Source organism: Acomys minous, assembly GCF_964271855.1.
Source record: "Acomys minous genome assembly, chromosome: 3".
Classification (NCBI taxonomy): Eukaryota; Metazoa; Chordata; class Mammalia; order Rodentia; family Muridae; genus Acomys; species Acomys minous.
This window is the reverse complement of record NC_140485.1, coordinates 78,345,382-78,365,695: the sequence shown is the minus strand read 5'-3', so window position 1 is coordinate 78,365,695 and position 20,314 is coordinate 78,345,382. Positions and strand designations below refer to the sequence as shown.

General features: G+C 54.5%; 1 protein-coding gene and 1 long non-coding RNA gene across 5 annotated transcripts in view; one reads left to right on the top strand and one right to left on the bottom strand.

Annotated features, from left to right (window-relative positions):
• The window catches only part of DLGAP4 (DLG associated protein 4), a 154,167-nt gene that overhangs the window by 77,199 nt on the left and 56,654 nt on the right, over positions 1–20,314 (top strand). For all 4 annotated transcript variants that reach the window (XM_084775669.1, XM_084775668.1, XM_084775667.1 and 1 more), the window contains 2 exons: positions 14,533–15,603; positions 19,709–19,953. In XM_084775669.1, coding sequence (XP_084631795.1) covers positions 14,608–15,603; positions 19,709–19,953 — 1,241 coding nt within the window. In that variant the 5' untranslated portion in view covers positions 14,533–14,607. The remainder of the gene's footprint in view (positions 1–14,532; positions 15,604–19,708; positions 19,954–20,314) is intronic.
• Positions 1–20,314, bottom strand: part of LOC311594194 — a 522,815-nt gene that overhangs the window by 486,582 nt on the left and 15,919 nt on the right. The gene's annotated exons all lie outside the window — the stretch shown is intronic.

Sequence of the window (20,314 nt, the reverse complement as noted above, 5' to 3'; positions counted from 1 at the left end):
AGACTTCTCCCTCGAGGTCAGCACTGGGCTGTGGGCGGGTCTCCAGGTTTGCCTTCAGCTGCGCCCGGCAGATGTTGATGTCTGTATACCCTTTCATTCTTAAAGGCTTTTTTCACTTCCTGTTTGGCTTATTCCTTGACCCGTGAGTTACTTTCGGTTTTTGTGGGTTTTCCTTTTTTTTTTTTTTTGATGTGTGTGTGTGTGTGTGTGTGTGTGTGTGTGTGTGTGTGTGTGTGTAAGTGCAGGCACGTGCAGCACATATGTTGAGGTCAGAAGACAACTTTAGGGAGTCAGTTTTCTCCTCCCGCAGTGGGTTCTGGGGATCGAACTCAGGTCATCAACTTGGCTTGGCAAGATCTCTTAACTTCTGTGTCATATTACCAGCCCCCCTATCGGTTACTTTTTGTTTTTTATTTATTTATGGTCTCTCTGTGTGGCTTTGGCTGGCCTGGAGTTTGCTATGTAGACCAGGCTGGCCTCAAGCTAAAAAACTCCATATGTAGCCAGGGCTGGCCTTGAACACATGATGACGGTGACAGCTGCCGCCACCAGGCATTGTCATTCTGATGGCACGGGTGATACTGTGAGGCTTGTGTCAGGAGTGTAAAGGGGACATTGTGGAGAGTCTCCTACAAAGACTGTTTGGGGGGGGCACTGATAACTACAGTGACCCACCTACTCTGTCTTGCTGTGGAGCAGGAGGGGATGGGGAGGGTAGCACCTGTGGGGAGGGAATGAAAACGGCCTGGCTATAGGGGGTAGGTCAGGAGGGAGTGGCTTTCCTGGAGAATCCGAGTCAGCTACCTTAACTGGAGCCCTCAGGAAATCAGACCATCCGGACAGACAGACAGGACAGACTCTTCTTACTGGCCCCATCAGTAACCAGAGAACCAGCCTGACCCGGTCTGGCAGATAGGTGACAGGGTCTGGCAGATAGGTGATGCACGCAAGGCACAGCCAGCTCCCTCTCAGCCCTGGGTGGCAGCGGCTGGCGCTCTTGAGAAAATGAGGTGTCTGTTCCGAGAAATCAAATGCCCTACAATGAATCCAATTAGATTTCATAGGCACATGAAAACGCGATCCATCTTAAACACGCTCTGCGAACCTCCGGCCACAGATGAATATTTCATTCTGTCTCAGCAGCCAGAGCAGAGCAGCGGCAGGCAGCACCTCCCTAGCAGGCAGGGCCACATGTCCCCATAGAGGAGGGGGCGTGCTGGCCTGTGCCGCTTAAGCTAGTGTGACCTCAGGTAATCTCTCAGATGTCTCGGCTGCAGTTCCCATCCTGCCCCTGTCCCCACCCCACTACCCAGGGCGGAGCGTGTAAGCTTGTGTTCATGTCTGTCACCGGGCCATCCCGGATGTTGGCAAGGTAGTGGTGTTGAGGATGCAGCTTTGAACAGAACAATCCAGAGGTACTTTCAGAGCTCATAACCCACGAGGTGTGGAAATAGGCAGGGACACAGGTGAGTCGGCTGCTACATGAGGAAGGGAAGGCGACTCCCACTCAGACACAGGGTCAAGGAAAGAGTCTCCCCCCCCCCCCGGGGGTGATGCTTGTACCAAGCTACAAACTAGGAAAAGTAGCCCAAGAGGTTTGGCTCTGCATGGACAAATGTCCTGAGGTCATGGCTGGAGTCGAGGCCCAGGTGAGGGTTCCTGATACATCAAAGTCTCACAGACTGAGAAGCCATTCCTAGCTGCAAGTGAATACGAAGGCAAGCCCCTTCACCTCTGGGGGCTCACTTTCCCCTTCTGTAAAATGGGACTAACCTGTGCAAACCTGTCACATGGCTGTGTGCCAAGAAGGGAGGGAGGTGCTGTTATCCTCATGGCTCTTTCTGAGGGTCACATCCTGCAGTGGCTCGGGGGTAGCCTGGAGAGGGAGCACAGGGTGGGGAGGAACCAGGGAGCCTGGCTCTGCTCAGGGCTGTGTAGCTCCAAGAGGGAGACAGAAGTGTTCCTGGGTAATTGTTTTCTTTGTCCATGCTGGGTATAAAACCTAAGGTTTTTCTACATGGCTAGCAAGTGCTCTACCACTGAGATACATCCCAGCCCTTGAAACAGGGTCTTACTCTGTAGCCCATATTGGCCATGAGTTTGAGGTCCTCCTGCCTTCGTTTTAAGAGCGTGAGATCACAAGCAAGAATAACCACACTCCATTTTTTAAAAGGTATTTATTATAATGTATACAGTGCTCCGCCTGCATGCACACCTGCAGACCAGAAGAGGGCATCAGATCTCATTATAGATGGTTGGGAGCCACCATGTGGATGCTGGGAATTGAACTCAGGACCTCTGGAAGAGCAATCAGTGCCCTTAACTGCTAAGCCATCTCTCCAGTGCCCCCCCCCCTTTTTTTCAAGACAGGGTTTCACTGTGTAACAGAGCACTAACTGTCCTGGACTCGCTTTGTAAGCTTTGTAGACTAGGCTGGCCTCAAACTCACAGAGATCCACCTGCTTCTGCCTCTTGAGTGCTGGGATTAAAGGCGTGCGCTACCACACCCGGATCAAATCCAGGGCTTTGTTCGCGCTAGGCAAGCACTTTGCTAGATCCAGTCTAGGTAATTTCCAATGAGTAACGGGGGCAGTGGTGGTGCACGCCTTTAATCCCAGCACTCAGGAGGCAGAGGCAGGCGGATCATTGTGAGTTCGAGGCCAGCCTGGTCTACAAAGTGAGCCCAGGACAGTCAAGGCTACCCAGAAAAACCCTGTCTTGAAAAACAAAAACAAAAATCCAATGAGTAGAAATGTGTCCCCTCACTGTGCAGAGAGATAGGAAGTTCAGAGTCAAGGGACAACCTCTGGTGAGAGCTTAGTGTGTCCTATGAGGGTGGAAGGAAGAGGTGACTGAAGTGAAGGGATGGGAGGGAGCAAGGGCTAGCAAGGGCGTGCACATAAAAGGGGTCTAGCCTTAGGTCCTACTTCAATAGCATTAAATTAAAATCCAACGGCCACTGCAGGCACACACATTCAAACCACAGCAGGATGCAGTTCTGCTATGGCCCTCCCGGCACAGAGGGAACTCAATGTCCTCTCTGACCCCAGAGGGCCAAGCTGGGCCTTCAGAGGGATCCTCAGAACACAGAGAGCCTGAGCTGCCTGGGGGGGTGGAGCCAACTGTTTGGAAAGTACTGAGCCACCCACCTCTGGAGTATGCAAATGAAAATCAACATTTTCCAGAAATAGAAGGTGGTTATCTATTGCTGTGTATCTCCTCCCCCCACCCCACCCCCATCCTGTAAACATTTGTTACCTCATAGCATCTGTGGTTCTGGAATTCCAGGGCAGTTTGGCCAGACCGTCCTGGCTCGGTGCCTCCTGTTAGGCTGTGGTTACCTGAAGGGGAGGCTGGGGAGAGGGGTCGGGGCTGGAGGGTCTGCTTCCAAGCTCACTTGGAAGGTGACAGCAGGGTCACAGAGCTGCCTGAGTGGGCACCTTCTTCCCCCCAGAGCAAGAGACCAACAGAGCAAGGTTTGGCACCTGTGCTGTCTTTATGACAAGCATGGAAACAGGTTGGACAGTGAAACCTTACTTAGGGCTGGAGAGATGGCTCAGCGGTTAGGAGCACTGACTGCTCTTCCAAAGGTCCTGAGATCAAATCCCAGGAACCACATAGTGGCTCATGACCATCTATAATGTGATCTGTGCACTGTATACATAATAAATCTTAAAAAAAAAAAAAGAAAGAAAGAACCTTACTTAACTGCACCACCCCAATGCCAGGAAATCCTTCCAAGCCTCAGTTTCCCCACTGTACAACGGGGTGCATTTGGTGTTTTCTCGGTTTCTCAGGTCAATGGTGAGGTCAGAGTCAGCATGTCAGGTCATACGGGGCCTCATGGTGCAGAGGCAGAGGAGTCCATGGTTGCCTAGGGTCCCCTGGGGCACTGAAGTAGGCTGTGGATTCCCCTGAGTGGGGACGGGAGATACCATTCCTAAGTCCAGAAATCTTTGGTGTTGCATCCTGGTAGACATGGTACCAGAGTAGCTGTATGTGTATTTATTTATTTATCGTGTATTTATTTATTTATCATATACACAGTGTTCTGCCTGCGTGTACACCTGTGTGCCACAAGAGGGCACCAGATCTCATTATAGATGTTCGTGAGCCACCATGTGGTTGCTGGGAATTGAACTCAGGACCTCTGGAAGAGCAACCAATGCTCTTAGCCTCAGAGCCATCTCTCCAGCTCCTCTTTTTTTCTTTTTTTTAATTTATTAACTTGTATTTTACTTGCTTTGGTGTTTTGCCCACGTGTATGTCTGTGAAGGTGCCAGATCCCCTGGAATTGGGCCTATCCACAGTTGTGAGCTGCTATGTCGGTGTTAGGAATTGAACCAGGGTCCTCAGGAAGAGCAACCAGTGCTTTGTTCACTTTTTCCTATATGCTCTTCTAAATGTATTGGAGGTGGGGCGAGGCATGCTTATATGTCCTCATGCATGTGGAGGTCAGAGGTCAAGCTTGCTTTTAGATACAGTGTTTCTTATTGGCCTGGGCCTCCTGATTTTGGCCAGGTTGTGTAGTGAGCCTCATGCCTTCCCAGCATCAGGATGGAAGGTGTGGGGCTGCTACACCCAAGTTTTGTTTTTCTGTTTTTCCGAGACAGGGTCTCTCTGTGTAGCTCCGGCTGTCCTGGACTCACTCTGTAGATCAGGCTGGCCTCAAACTCACAGAGATCCACCTGCCCCTGCCTCCTGAGTGCTGGGATTAAAGGCGTGCGCCACCACCATCCAGCCTACACCTAGCTTTTTTTTTTTTTTTTAAGTGTGGGTTCTGGAGATAAAACTCAGGTCCTTGATCTGACAAACACTTTCCCAGCAGTGACCTCGCAGTGTCTAAATGCTCTTCCGAGAGGCAGTGTTGAGGGTTCAGGGTGTGGTGAGATCAAGGCTGTCTGTGATCTGACCGCACGTGATTGTCCCTTCAAATCCCCAGCCCAGGGGCAACCCAACCCATAGATCCCCAACATTCCCAACACCTCGCTCCTTTGCTGTAACGTGTCTGTGCTTTTCACTTTTTGTGGTGCACACCTATAATCTCAGCATTCAGGACCCTGAAGTAGAGGGACAGTGAGTTCCAGACCAGCCTGGGCTACCTAGAGAGACCTTGTCCCCAAAACAACACTAGACAGAGCAAGCATCTTCCGTGTACCCGTTTCTATGGAAATCTTACTTATCAGTCTGTCAGTAAAGTGCTTTCTATGCAAATGTGAAGGCCTGGGCTTGGTCCTCAGAGGCCATATAAATGCCAACACTTATAACCTCAGCCCCAGAGAGTCAGAGACCAAAGAGACCCCTGAGCCTTGCTGCTGAGCCAGCCTAGTGTGCTTGACGAGGTCCAAGTTAGTGAGAGGCCCTGTCTCAAGACACATATATAACACCTACATACATGGACACACACACACACACACACACACACACACACACACACACACACGGTTGAGGGGGGTGGATCTTACTGACTCTCAAAGATCTAGCTGCACCCCGCCTCCTCTAGGGAGCCTGCCTACTGTTCCAGTGAGGCCCAACCTCTCCTCACACCAGGCTGTGCCCCTAGCTTTGACACTTCCTGGGATGTGTTTTTATGCGCTGTCTAATTGCTGTGTGTATTTCTGCCTCCTGCACTTGACCACAGGCTTGTGGGCTGGGACTGTGTTGAGTCAGAGCAGGCCCCATAAAAGCTGGAGGAATTGAATTAAATGGGCCGGCAATGGCTGCATTCTGACCATTTTCTTCCGCCGTTTGCCAGCTTGACCTTCCAGGATGGTCCCTCAGCAGGGGCTGTAGTAAAACAAGGCTGCAGAGTCTGCCTAGTCAGAGGCTAGGTTAGCATGCCCCCAGTACCACCTTCCTCTCCAAAGCCCTCAGGCCAGCCTGGTGAAGTCTTGCAGAGCAGGCAAGAGAGAGTCCCCTGAGCATGGCACCAACCAGAGGGCTTTGGGAAATGGTGGCAAATTCAGTGTCATTGCCTGAAAGCTGAGGGACAGCATGAGAAACATGGGCTATGGCGCCAAAGTTCCTGGGTTCAAATCTTAGCCCTGCTTCGTGTGACCTTGTAGCATCTCTCTCTCTCTCTCGAGACAGAACTCAAAGGCCTGTACTCAGAGGACTGCTGTGAAAACCCGACTATGTGCGCCAACTTCTGTGGGCATGGAGGAAGCGGGAGACAAATCCTCAGAAGTGCTAACCCGCCAGACTTTGGGCTTCCTGTGTGGACCAGCTCCTCTCTCTGGGCACTTGCAGATACTTTATGGGGCACTGTGCTTTCATGTCCTTCCTAGGACTTTTTAAAGTAAAATGATTTGGTTTTTTTTTTTTTTTATGTGCATTAATGTTTGCCTGCATGTATGTCTGTGAGGGGGTCAGATCCCCCGGAACTGGAGTTACAGACAGTTGTGAACCCAGGTCCTCTGGAAGAGTATGCTCTTAACTGGCCATCTCTCCAGCCCCAGAGAGATATATTTTAAGCTGAGCTAGGATACACATAAAATTGTACCACTCGAAGCCGCCCCCCGCCCTCCCCCTCTTTCTCTCCCCTCGCTCTCTCGCCTCTGTCTCTGTCTCTGTGTGTGTGTGTGCTCCTGAGTGCCTAAGGAGACCAGAAGAGGTTGTTAAATTCTTGGGAGTTGGGACTTTATGCATTTCCAGAAGGCCCAGCTTGTTCCTTGGGTGCTGGGCTCTGAACTCAGGTCCTCGTGACTATGCAGCCCGTGCTCGTAACCTGTACCCACCAAGCCATCTGTCTCTCCAGCCCCATCTGTATCTTCTTTTTACTTTCCGTTTTGAGACAGGGTCTCACCAAGTTGCCCGGGCTACCTTTGGACTTAGCTGCAGCCCAGGCAGACACCGGACTTCCCATCCCAGCTTGCGCGCTCACCAGGCCGGGCCAGCCATTTTAAAGCTGCAGTAGGGAAGCATGGAGCACATTTCTAGTGCAGACCAATTGTCAGTGCCTCTATTCCAGGGTTCCTCCTGAACCCCTACCACCTCCCACCCATTGTTAAGGTGTCACTCCCAGCCCCCCCAGCAGCCACAAAACTGTCCTTTGTCCTCCAAGCTTGCTCTGCTCTGGAAATTATGTGTCACGTGCCCGACTTTTCTCAGGCTCTGTGCCCACTGTGGCTAAGTGTCAGGACTTTGTCTCTTCTGACGGCAGAATAATGCTCTGCCATGTAGCCAGAGTCCATACCTTGTAGGTGAGGGGACTGTGGCTCAGAGAGGTGCTTGTATGTGACTGGGGGGGTGCCTGAACCCCCCTGAACCCCTCCTTGCCCGCCTTTAGCTTCAGCTGTATCCCATTGGTCCACACAGGCCCCTCCTGGCTAGGTCATCGCCTCCACTGTCAAACTGAAAAAAGTGGCCCAGGGAAGATGACCTGCAGGAAGCACTTGGCAAGTCAGCCATCTTCCGTGTCACGGCCTCCACAAGCTCAACAGATACTCCCTCACTGTGGCGACTGAGGGGTGACAGGTCCAGCCAGGCCCCGATGGCAAAGGAGGATGACAGGCCCTGCTCAGCCCAAGAGCAGTCTCCATGGTGACCCCTGAGCTGCCCTGCAACCCCAGCCCTTCCAAAAGGCGTAAGGGGAACAGCTACCCAGGGCGGGTTTCAGTGAGCACCCAGCTGTCTCCAGGCCTCACCCTCAGAGCCTGACCTCGTCTCACTTCCTCTTGCTTTCAGCAGCTTCTTGCTCTATCCTGCCCCGTCCTGGGCTTGCTTTGTGCTCAGGCCAGAGACAACATGGAAAGCGACACAGGCATGTTCCCTTCCCTTTCATAGCGTAAGAGAGAGAGAGAGAGACACTAAAAATGAAAGCGACCCCAAAGAATCTCAGAGAGTGAGGAAAGGCCTGAACCTGATTTAGAGGAACAGCGGGAAGGAACGCTACCTTGAGTTGTCCAAGGATGTGTTTGCCTTGCTGTGCCTGCATTCGGTGTATTTAGGGGCTTATGATTCTCACTGCTATTTCTGTGGGTTTTTTTTTAGTCATCAATGAAGAGATGGGGGCGGGACCCGGGTCCCCATGACCTCTCACACCTCACCTGAGGCCAGGCAAAGTTGGATGGGATGCAGTCACCCCAGGGTCCTGCTAGTGTCCAGCTTGTTGCCCCAGGAACCCAGCATCCACATCCTGGGCCATGGCACAGAACTCACTATTCAGGAAATTCAGGAAGTCCCTCTGTGACTGACTGCCTCAGAGAGGCCAGGGCCTGGTGTGGAGACAGTGTGAGCCACACATCCCAGCAGCCCGCAGCCCTGACCACCAAACAACTGGCCGATTGAATGTCACGCTTTTCAGACAGTTGCTATGGACACAAACTCGGCAGGAAACAAGTGGGACCTGGCACTGGTTGGGATCACGTAGCTGTCAGAGGGGAGTTGGAGCTTGGGATCCCATTTTTTGGGGGGGGGGGTCGCCGATAGCAAATGCAGGTACAGAGCCACACCTGGCTGTCATTCTCCCAGCTTGGAACTTCAGCCACTAGAGCTGTGTTCCTTCCTCAGATGTAAGTGTCCTTGTGTGGCAAGCCACTTCAGAGTTGGCCCCCATAGCCTGGGTGTCAGGAGCAGCCTTGCAGCCCGGCTCTTGCCTTGGTCCCTCAGAGAGCTGCATCGTGTCACCTTGGCAGATAGATCTCACTTCTTCCCAGAGTGACTCGGGGCTCACAGCAGCTAGCCAGACTTGCCAAAGAAGGTGAAGCAGATGCCACCCTGCCTTTCCCAATCCGGTCTGAGAAGCCAGGTGGAGCCACTGCCACAATATCCTGGTGACACCCAGGAGAATGTGATTAGGACGTGGGGGGTCACACTGGTATGTTTGACCAGAAAAGTGGTGTCAGCGGCTGAGGAACACCCATTGCGTAGCGTTCAGTAGACAGCAGGCGCTCTCCACCCAGGCCTGGCCTGGCTTCCTGTTCTAGTTCATGGTCTCCCAAGACTTCCTGCCACTCCTTCACCCCACACCCTCTTACCTGCTGTCGCCAGGCTCTAGGCAGAGGGCTAGTAGCTCGGACAGGACAGTGACGCTTGGCATTGCAGGATAGGAACGGTGTATCTGGTGGCCTAGCGGAGAGGAGCTCCAGGGGCTGTGGCTAGAGGTGGCCTGTGGATGTGGAAGTAGCTTGATGAGCTGGGCCTAAAGGACGTCAAGAAGATCCTCGCCAGGCGTGGTGGCGCACGCCTTTAATCTCAGCACTCGGGAGGCAGAGGCAGGCGGATCGCTGTGAGTTCGAGGCCAGCCTGGTCTACAAAGTGAGTCCAGGACAGCCAAGGCTACACAGAGAAACCCTGTCTCAAAAAAAAAAAGAAAAGAAAAAGAAAAAAGAAAAAAAGGGGGCTGGAGAGATGGCTCAGTGGTTAAGAGGTCTTGACTGCTCTTCCAGAGGTCCTGAGTTCAATTCCCAGCAACCACATGGTGGCTTACAGCCATCTATAATGAGATCTGGTGCCCTCTTCTGGCCTATGGGTGTATGTGCAGGCAAAGCACTGTATACATAATAAATAAATAAATAAATCTTTTAAAAAAGAAGAAGATTCTGTAGCTGATAGAGCATTTCAGACAGGGCCAGGCAGAGCAAGGGGCGAGGACATCAAATTACCATAATGAAGACCCCTTGGTGAAGGCAGGAATGAGGCCAAAGGTCAGAGAAAGATTGGCATCCTGCCCGGGTCCCAAGGGAGTCTTGGAAGGAATCTGAAGCATGGCTGGGCAGCTCATGCCTCTGAGTCCAGCACTAAAGTGGCTGACGTAAGACTACTGAGAGTTCACTGGACTGCATAGAGGAAACCCTGGCTTTAAAAAAAAAAAAAGTGGAGGGGCTAGAGAGACGGCTCAGCGGTTAAGAGCACTGACTGCTCTTTCAGAGGTCATGAGTTCAATTCCCAGCACCCATATGGCAGCTCACAACTGTCTGTAACTCCAAGATCTGACACCCTCAGAGACATACATGAAGGCAAAACACCAATTCACATTTTTTTAAAAAAAGTGGAGATATGGCTCAGCAATTAAGAGCACTGGCTACTCTTCCAGAGGACCCAGGTTCAATTCCCAGTACCCATATAGAAGTTCACAAGTGTCTGTAACTCCCGTTCCAGGGAATCCTATGCCCTTGTCTGGCCGCCACAGGAACCACACATGCACATGATGTGCAGACATACATGAGGCAAAACACCCAGACACATAAAATAAATAACAAATAAAAATTAGCTCTTTTGTTAGTGGTGGTTTTTGTTGATTTAAGGACAGAATCTGCCTGTGTGTGAAGCTGTGGGAACTGACACAGGCAGGGCTGTGGAGCTAGAGAGGTGGGACCTGGGGACATGGTGAAGACACACTGTTCAGCAAACGTTTGCTGTTGAGCCCACTGGAGCAAGTGGAGAACAGCACATCCTGGTTTGGGGCGTGAGCTGGTGGGAGGAACAGATGAAGGAAAAGGGGGTCTGTCAGGCAAGCAGAGCAAGATACTGAGGAAGCAGTCAGGTGAGTCTGGACTTTGAGGGGCACACTGGGTAGAGGACTGATGTGTGGAAATGCCAGGTATAGGTGTGCACTAGGGCGTCAGCGGTGACGGAGCATGCGGTGTAGAGAGGTGAAATTCATCCAGTTCCTGGCCTCAGAGTGGGCAGGGCACACAGCAGAAAAGGAGGAAGAATAGCTTCCAGAGATCCCTCCACTCCGACAGCCTCAAAGCCCTGGTGGCCCTAAAGAACCCATCTTCCCTTCAACACATCGTCCCTTTGGAGAGCTAGCCAGGGACTGCGTGCTCCGTGGCCCACTGTGAATGTGCCCAGTGTTTGGCTGTTTGGCCTCCCATCACTCAAGCCACCGCCCACTGCCCGTTGGACGGCTCTGTCTCTGCCTTATCATCGGGGCTCGGCACCCCTCCCCTTCTTAAGCCTCTCTCTGTTTTAATGCGACATTAGAGGCAGCTCTTCTAAGAACTGTAGATACATCCTTTATAAAAGAGGTGGTGAGTGAGCCGGGCATGGTGGCACACCCTTTTAATCCCAGCCCTGGGGAGGCAGAGGCAGTTGGATCACTGTTGAGTTCCAGGCCAGCCTGGTCTACAAAGGGAGTCCAGGACAGCCAAGGCTACACAGAGAAACCCTGTCTCAAAAAAAACCAAAAACACAAAACAACAACAACAACAAAAAAAATGGTGAGGGAAGGGAGGACAGGAGGGCAGAGTGGGGCCTAGCTAAAGATGCTTAGAGGTTTCGGAGGTTCAAGGCCAACGTGGGTGTGGTTTGTCACAAGAAAGTCTGGGCTGAGCAGAGAGGCTGGGTCTACAGAACACTGTGGACTAGGACCATGATGTGCTCAGCTAAGCTTTTCTTCTTGAGGGCTCAGGCTGGGCTCTGTCTCCAGCCTCTTCCCTACTTCGCCCTCCCACCCTCATGGGCTCCAAGGTGAGGTATGGCAGTCTAGGGAGGGCCCGTCCTGTGGCTGGTAGCTGGCAGCGGGTGGCTGCTGAAGCCAAGATGCACCACAGAGCCCAGAGGGCTCCCCAAGGCAGCAGCATCTCCCTCCTCTGAGTTTCCGTGAAGGCAATGAGGCTTATATTAATGAGAGGCAATTATGGGCAGAGGATGGACCTAAGTATAGCTCATTGAGAAAGGCAGCACGTACACGGCAGCCCGCCGCCTCCCCTGCAAGGCCTCGAGTGCCTATTTTAAAACTCTGTACAGTGAAGCTTGGCCACCCCTGGGTGCTGGGCTGCTGAGGGACTGGCATACAGCAAGCCCGGAACCCTGACAGGCTCACTGAGCGCAGACACTCAGGCCGTACTCGCTCAAATCCCCCGTTATCTTAGACAGGAAACTAGTTTGAGGTTACAGCAAGTAAAAGCAGACACAGGATTTGACTCCCGTTTCTAGTACGCTAACACTCTACGGTAGTGGGCAGCATTCTAGCCCGCAGGGCTTGGCCTGTCCCCATGAACACAGTAAAGGGAGGAGGACTTACACTTAGTATGACAACACAGCTAGCCCTCATCATAACCTCACAAAGGAAGCTTCATTTTGACATGATTGAAGAGGAAACAGGCTCAGGGAGTCTATCTAGTCCACACCAGAGCCCCCACAGTGAGGTGGCTTTCCTCAGAGACACACCCAGCACATGTCAGGGCCTTGGGCCCAGTGGTGTGGGTGTGCGTGCTGAGGTTTTCTAGGGTGTCTGTAGGATGGTCAGCAGCGGTTCTGCTGACCCCACAGGGAGCTGTGAGCAAGGACCCTGTAGGGGTGTCTGGGGCAGGGACAAGGGCTTCATAGTGGCAAGCAGTTGTCCCATGCAGACTGCCCTTGGGGTCGGAATGGAGCCCTGCAAGGATTTCTGCCTGACTCAGGGCAGTTTGTAGCGGGCACTTGGCTGTGAACTGTCAGCAGCTGGTGTTCTTGGCAGCTAGAGCCAGAGCCATCAGTGTGAGAGGACCCGAGGCCACCACAACACACCATGGCCAGTGAAAAGCCAGGCGTGGTGTGGTGTGGTGTGGCGTGTGTACTGGTTGTCCCAGCACTCGGGAGCCCAGGACTCGAGGGCTTCTCTTTCCTCTGCTTGGGAGGAGAGAACCTGGCCTGCCCTCTGAGACACAGTGCTGATAGGTGAAGACCAGTGCTAACCAGGCATAGCCAACTGGGAAGGGGGAAACCCTATCAAAACCCAGGGGAGGGGAATTAACTGGTGAGAAAGCTCAGTGGTCAAGAGCACTGGCTACAGCCTGGCAGGTGGCGCACGCCTTTAATCCCCACTCTTAAGAGGTGGAAGCAGGTGGGTCTCTGTGAGTTTGAGGCCAGAGCTACGCAGAGAAACTCAGTTTTACATAACAACAAAAACAACAATGAAACACTTGTCTGCTCTAAAAGAGGACCTGGGTTAAATCCCTAGCACCTGCCCAGTGGCTCACAACCATTGGTAGCTCCAGTTCCAGGGACTCTTATACCCTCTTCTGGGTATAAGATTTCAGTAGACGTTTCTCCAAAGAATCAATAGGAATGGCCAAGAGTCACCATGGCAAGATGCTCAGCATCATTCGGTATTAGAGAAATGCAAGTCCGAGCCACAGTGGGGAGCTGGGCGTGGTGGTGGGCGCTTGGAGTCCCAGCCCTGAAGAGCCTGGGACAGGAGGAGAGTGAGTCTGAGGCCAGCCTGGGCTACGGTCTGGCATTCTGACCTCTAAAGGTTGCCCTCCCTGGTTCAAAACGTGACATCGCAGTGACCTCTGTTCCAACTGACTGATGGCTCTGTCACTGTCAGACAAGAACCTTGGGATCGGGGCCTGCCACCCAGATGGGCCATGATCCTCTCTTTGTCTCAGGTCCCTAACCTCACGGGTCAGCAAAGGACTCAGGTGTGCTCAGGACCCTGTCATACGCGGCTACAGGCACTGCCAGGGACAGGCCAGATCAAGCCGGGAGGCTCCTCTGAACAGGACTCATGGGGCCTAGAAACCTGCCTGATCTCCCTCCATGACACAGCCAAGAAGAGGCCCAGAAATGGCACAGGATGTGGCTGAGTCAGAGATGGGTGTTTTCATGATGGTCCTGGGAATCTGCCAGTCCAACTGCCCCATTTTACAGATGGGCAAAGTGAGTCATAGTGACTCCATCCATTGGCCACTCTCTGGTGAGGCTTGGTCCTGCCCACTTGGGCCTCTCTTGAGCCTGATTACTCTGTTCCTGGCAAAGATGGGCCTGTGGGCTTGTCGGCTTCTCTAATGTCAGCGGCCCCAGCACCCAGCACAGATGTCATAGTCACTTACAGGGACATGAAGACCCTTCTGCTTAACTACATTTGGACAGCACTGTCTTTGGCCACAGGTAAGGTAGGCCCGGACTAGCCCTGCTCTTTGCCAGTCTCTCTGGCCCTGGAAAAGGTCTAAGACAAGAAGTGTTGAGGAGACGGAGGTCATGTCTACCAGAGCACCGAGGATACTCGGGACCCTGGGTACCCAGGACTCTGAGATTTCTGCCTAGATGCTTCCAAGGCCTTGTGGAGTACTCCCTAGAAACCACCGGTAGGCCCCGAGGGGTGGCTGTTGGGGGTAGGACGGACGGAGCTTTGGATGGGTGTGCATGTGTGGCACCTCACAGTGGCACAGTCGGGACAGGAAGAGCATAGAAGAAGGGGGCTCCCTGCCTGCGTTCCACTGTGGAAGGAGGACCCCAAGAACTCGGGGTCAGGATGTGGCTTTCCGGGTCTCCATGAACCAGTCAGTTCAGCCATGAGAGGAGCGCGTCCTTTGTTTAACGCTTGGCTGGGAGTCATCATAGTTTTGACCATGTGCTCAGAGACGGTGGGCAGAGAAGCTCAGCCCTGCTGTCCGACCCCTGTCCAGGGCTGGGGCATGCGCACCAGAGGCCATGCAAAGGACTGTGAGCAGAGGGCACAGACTTTGACTTCTGCTACCATCCTTGGCCCCGTGGGCAGACTCCCTGTCTTAAGCCATTCTCCACTGCCTCATCCTGCTCCCCGCCCTATCCAGTCCAGGCCTGTTAACCAGCTGATTGCTCTTTGTCTTTTCTCCCCAGGACAGCGGCTGCCTGGGACAGGTGACCCAGGCGCCCCACTAGGGCAAAGGCCCCTGCCCCACACGGGCTGGGATCATGAAAGGCCTCGGCGACAGCCGCCCCCGCCACCTCTCCGACAGCCTGGACCCACCTCATGAGCCCCTCTTTGCCGGACCTGACCGCAACCCCTACCTGCTGTCGCCCACAGAGGCCTTTGCCCGGGAAGCCCGCTTCCCTGGGCAGAACACGCTGCCGGGGGAGGGGCTCTTCCCACTCAACAACCAGCTGCCCCCACCGAGCAGCACATTTCCCAGAATCCACTACAACTCCCACTTTGAGGTGCCCGAGGAAAGCCCGTTCCCTAGCCATGCCCAAGCCACTAAGATCAACCGGCTGCCTGCCAACCTCCTGGACCAGTTTGAGAAACAGCTGCCTATCCACCGTGATGGCTTCAGCACCCTCCAGTTCCCCCGGGGTGAGGCCAAGGCCCGGGGCGAGAGTCCTGGCCGCATTCGCCACCTGGTCCACTCTGTCCAGCGCCTCTTCTTCACTAAGGCACCCTCGATGGAGGGCACCACCGGCAAGGTGGGTGGCAATGGCAGCAAGAAAGGCGGCCTGGAGGACGGAAAAGGCCGGAGAGCCAAAAGCAAGGATCGGGCTAAGGCTGGGGAGCCCAAACGTCGGAGCCGTTCGAATATCTCAGGCTGGTGGAGTTCAGACGACAATTTGGACGGTGAGGGTGGTGCCTTCCGCAGCGGCCCTGCCTCGGGGCTCATGACTCTGGGCCGACAGCAAGAACGTACACAGCCCCGCTACTTCATGCACGCCTACAACACCATCAGTGGACACATGCTCAAAGCCACCAAGAACACTACCACAGAGCTGACTGCCCCACCACCCCCGCCTGCACCTCCTGCCACCTGTCCCAGCCTTGGAGTGGGCACCGACACCAACTATGTCAAACGTGGCTCCTGGTCCACGTTGACCCTCAGCCATGCCCATGAGGTCTGCCAGAAGACCTCAGCCACGTTGGATAAAAGCCTGCTCAAGTCCAAATCCTGCCACCAGGGTCTGGCCTACCATTACCTGCAGGTAGGATGGGGGTGGGGCAGGTAGGATGGGGGTGGGGCAGGTAGGATGGGGGTGGGGCAGGTAGGATGAGGGTGGGGCAGGTAGGATGAGGGTGGGGCAGGCTGGGTGAGGGTGGGGCAGGTAGGATGAGGGTGAGACAGGCTGGGTGAGGGTGGGGCAGGTAGGATGAGGGTGGGACAGGCTGGGTGAGGGTGGGGCAGGCTGGGTGAGGGTGGGGCAGGTTGGATGAGGGTGAGGCAGGCTGGGTGAGGGTGGGGCAGGCTGGGTGAGGGTGGGGCAGGCTGGGTGAGGGTGGGGCAGGTAGGATGAGGGTGGGGCAGGCTGGGTGAGGGTGGGACAGGCTGGGTGAGGGTGGGGCAGGTAGGATGAGGGTGGGGCAGGCTGGGTGAGGGTGGGGCAGGCTGGGTGAGGGTGGGGCAGGTAGGATGAGGGTGGGGCAGGCTGGGTGAGGGTGGGGCAGGCTGGGTGAGGGTGGGGCAGGCTGGGTGAGGGTGGGGCAGGCTGGGTGAGGGTGGGACAGGCTGGGTGAGGGTGGGGCAGGCTGGGTGAGGGCGGGGCAGGTAGAATGAGGGTGGGACAGGCTGGGTGAGGGTGGGGCAGGTAGAATGAGGGTGGGACAGGCTGGGTGAGGGTGGGGCAGGCTGGGTGAGGGGTGGGGCAGGTAGGGTGAGGGTGGGGCAGGCTGGGTGAGGGTGGGGCAGGTAGGGTGAGGGGTGGGGCAGGTAGGGTGAGGGTGGGGCAGGCTGGGTGAGGGTGGGGCAGGTAGGGTGAGGGTGGGACAGGCTGGGTGAGGGTGGGGCAGGTAGGGTGAGGGTGGGGCAGGCAGTGTGAAGGTGGAGTGTGTAGGGTAAGGATGGGGCAGGTAGTGTGAGGGTGGGGCAGGTAAGGTAAGGGTGGGGCAGGTAGTGTGAGATGGGGCAGGTAGTGTGAGATGGGGCAGGTAGTGTGAGGTGGGGCAGGTAGTGTGAGGTGGGGCAGGTAGTGTGAGGTGGGGCAGGTAGTGTGAGGTGGGGCAGGTAGTGTGAGGTGGGGCAGGTAGTGTGAGGTGGGGCAGGTAGGATGAGGGTGGGGCAGGTAGTGTGAGGTGGGGCAATCAGGGTGAGGGTGGGGCAGGTAGGGTGAGGGTGGGACAGGGTGGCTGTGGTTTAGAGTCCCAGTTGGAGCACAGATTCACTGTGTTCACATTGCTTCATGCTAAGCATTGCTTTGCTTAACTGTGGAACCGAAGGTTGGGGACCTGTTAATGAGAGGTACGCACAATGTTCTCAGCAGGTGTATTAATTAGGCCCCCGGGAGCCCAGCCCCAAAGAGACTGAAATATGTCCCTGCCCTTTAGATGCCAGGTCTGGAAGCTATGCCATCCCTGCCCCCTCACAGGACCAACACATGGCATTCTAATGGCCAGCTTCCGGCCACTCCCAGGAGACTGGATTCTCCTCGAGGACAGAGACCACATCTGATGCAGCCATATGCCCCCCACCGCCCAGGACAGGGTCTGGCAGGGAGGAAGTGCCCGGGAAGGATAGATGGACACATGGCTAATGAAGTCATCACAGCTAGAAATAAGTTTGACACTCCCTGAGGACCAGGAACAGATGCGGGGTCAATGTGGGGGGGCGGGTGGGGTGGGGAGGGAAGCCTAGGGCCACCAGCTTACAGACCTGACATGTTGGGGGACGCAGGGCCAGGAGGAGCCTTTTCTCTTTTCACATGAGGTTTGCACTGAGGACGTCACAGAAGGTTTGGCTTCAGCATTGCTCCTGCACAGTGGGATGGGGCAGGGTTCTGCACCACCCAGTGTAGGCAGAAGCCAGTGGCAGAAGCGACAGCAACAGTTCACATGTGGAAAGGGCTGCTCTTATGAGTATTGAGCACTTTGTCCCCAGGGTGTGCAAGCACAGACCTGGCTGGCATGAGGAAGTCACATCAAATGCATCATGAAAAGATGAACTCCAAGGCGTGACAAGGCCCAAGTTCTTGTCATTCTATATAAAACTCCAGAGACAGTGAGACTCTGGGGGAGGGATGTGTTTTCGCAGTGACAGGAAATTGAAATCTAGGCACCCTTTTAAATATATTTAGGAGTTTGGTGGCTGTCAGTCTGCTTCCTTAGTTTAGACCTGCACCCTCTCCACACACTGTGGTTGGGTCTGATGTAGGAAATGCTTCCGAGACACCAGGAGAGGGCTGGGGGCGGGGGTGGGGGGTCCCTGGGGGCTTGTGCTGCCTGCGGGATGACAGAATGAGCAGGTGGGTTGGCCACAAGTTCTGAGCAGGGATGCTCAAGGCCCCATCCCCCCCCCCTCCCGGGGATAGTGTGAATGGGGGATGGACCAGCTGGTGATGGGGAGGGAGAATTCACAGGTGTCCAGCTGGCTAGGTGGGCAGGGGTTTGAGGGAAGGCTGAGTTTGGGAAGTCGGTCCTCGGCAGGAGGTAGCCGCTGGTATCGAGGGTACCGGAAGGGTGTGGTACCATCCAGTCCTGCAGAGCAGGGAGTGTGCACTTGAATCCTTGATGAAGGGCTTGCTGTGTGCAGAAAGCTGTGGACCTGGCATTCTCTGGGAGGAGAGCAGCCTCCATGTGGTGTGTGTGTGTGTGTGTGCGCGCGCGCGTGCGCGCGTGTGCATTCTTAAGACATAATGTGTGGGGCTGGAGAGAGATGGCTCAGTGGTTAAGAGCGCCGCCTGCTCTTCCAGAGGTCCTGAGTTGAATTCCCAGCAACCACATGGTGGCTCACAACCATCTATAATGTAATCTGATACCCTCTTCTGCAGATAAAGCACTCATATTCAATAAATAAAAGAAACAAATCTTTAAAAAAAAAAAAAAGACATAATGTGTGTGTCCACGTGCAGCGGCTGCCGGTTTGAGTGTGTGATGTGAATCGTCTCTGTCTGCACACTGGAGGTGGGGGATATCATGAGGTCACTGGTGTGTGAGAAGGTGTGAGATATACCGGGAGTGTCTCCTGAGGAACACAAGCGACCAGGCCAGGCAGGTGCCTGCTCGGGGTATGTTGAGATGTGGATAGAGGACGCGGCTCCAGCTTCTGAAGTGTGTAGACACGAGGATGTGCCCCACAGTGTGAGTTCAGGGATCCAAGAGTATGGAGTGTGCCCTGCACGCCCTACCCCAGAGCCGCCGACAGTGACGGCCACAGGAGGGCAGTGGAGTCCCCTGAAAGCCACTTAGGATAAGGTGACCAGAGATGGCCTCTAAGCTGTGAGCCTCACTTCCTTCCATCACAGCCCTGTTCTGAGGCTCACAGGAAACCGAGCCATTTTCCAGTTTAGCATATGGCTAGCAGGCGAGCACCCTGTTCTCTCTTCCTCAGTTTCCCCATCTAGAACAAAGAACATTAATTGACTCTGGGACTTGACACTCATGTTGATGTGCACCTCCGATCCCACCCGGGGACCTCCAGTGGCCTTTGTAGAGCCAGGCTTCGATTCAGATCTTGGGGTCACTCTCTGTGGGTGACTTACCTCCTTTGGGTCTGGCATTCTTACCATGGGCTCATATTCCATCCCCTGGAGTGTCATAAGTGATGAAGAAATGGGACACGAGGAGTGCCCAGTAAGCTGTAGTGAGGCCATTGTGATCACAAAAGTGAGAGCAGCTTGGCTGGGAGAAACCTAGCTTGAAGTCCCCAAAATGTGGAGGGAAGGCTCAGCAGTTAAGAGCACTGGCTGCTTTTCCAGAGGACCCAGGTTCAATTCCCAGCACCCACATGGCAGCTCACAGCTGTCTGTGACTCCAGTTCCAGGGGATCCGACACCCTGACACAGATACATGCAGGCAAATAAATAAATAAATAAAAATAAATAAAGCAGTGCATAAAACATAAAAGTAAATTAAGAAAAATTTCCAAAATCCCCAAAATGTGAGCTAAAATAGACTGAAGCTGTGCCAGCATCTAGAAGCCAGATAGTCCTCCTGGTCCAGGCCTTCCTGATACTGGGTGGTCAAGGACAGGAAAGCCAGCAGAGAGGCCCAGGTTGCCAAAGTGAAAATGGGTCTGTGAGAACCCCTTCCCTTGAGAGATGGTCTGGAAGCCAAGCTGACTGCTACATCCCATCTGAGCCCCATCTCTGGATACCCCAGGTGCCCGGCGGAGGTGGAGAGTGGAGCACCGCACTGCTGTCCCCTCGAGAGGTGGACAGCGGCGTGGAGGGCCCCATCCCATGCCGGCGCATGCGCAGTGGCAGCTACATCAAGGCCATGGGCGATGAAGACAGTGATGAGTCTGGCGGCGGTAGCCCCAAGCCTTCACCCAAGACTGCAGCGCGGCGTCAGAGCTACCTGAGGGCCACGCAGCAGTCCCTGGGAGAGCAGAGCAACCCCCGCAGGTGAGCCGCAGCCCTTCCAGGGGTCTAGAACCCCAGCCCTGCCCCTTTGTACATCCCGTGCCCCTTGGGAGTATTGTCCGTAAGCGAACCCTACAAGAGCCACCACCTTAACATAATGGGAGCCCCGGCCTGGCATTGTTTCCCTCAGGAAGGCCTCAGAACTTGAAGCTGATCTCTTGGGAGCATGGCCTTCTTCCCCTTTGGCCACCCTAGGGAGAACCGGGCCCGGCAGATGGATCCTGTTTCTCAGCCGGGCCTAGGTGAACGCCCCCTTGTAAGGGTTTCCTCACGCTTAGCCTGGCCCTGCCTGCTAACAACCCACCTACAGTTAAGCCCTGCCCATGGTGAGACCTGGGGTGAC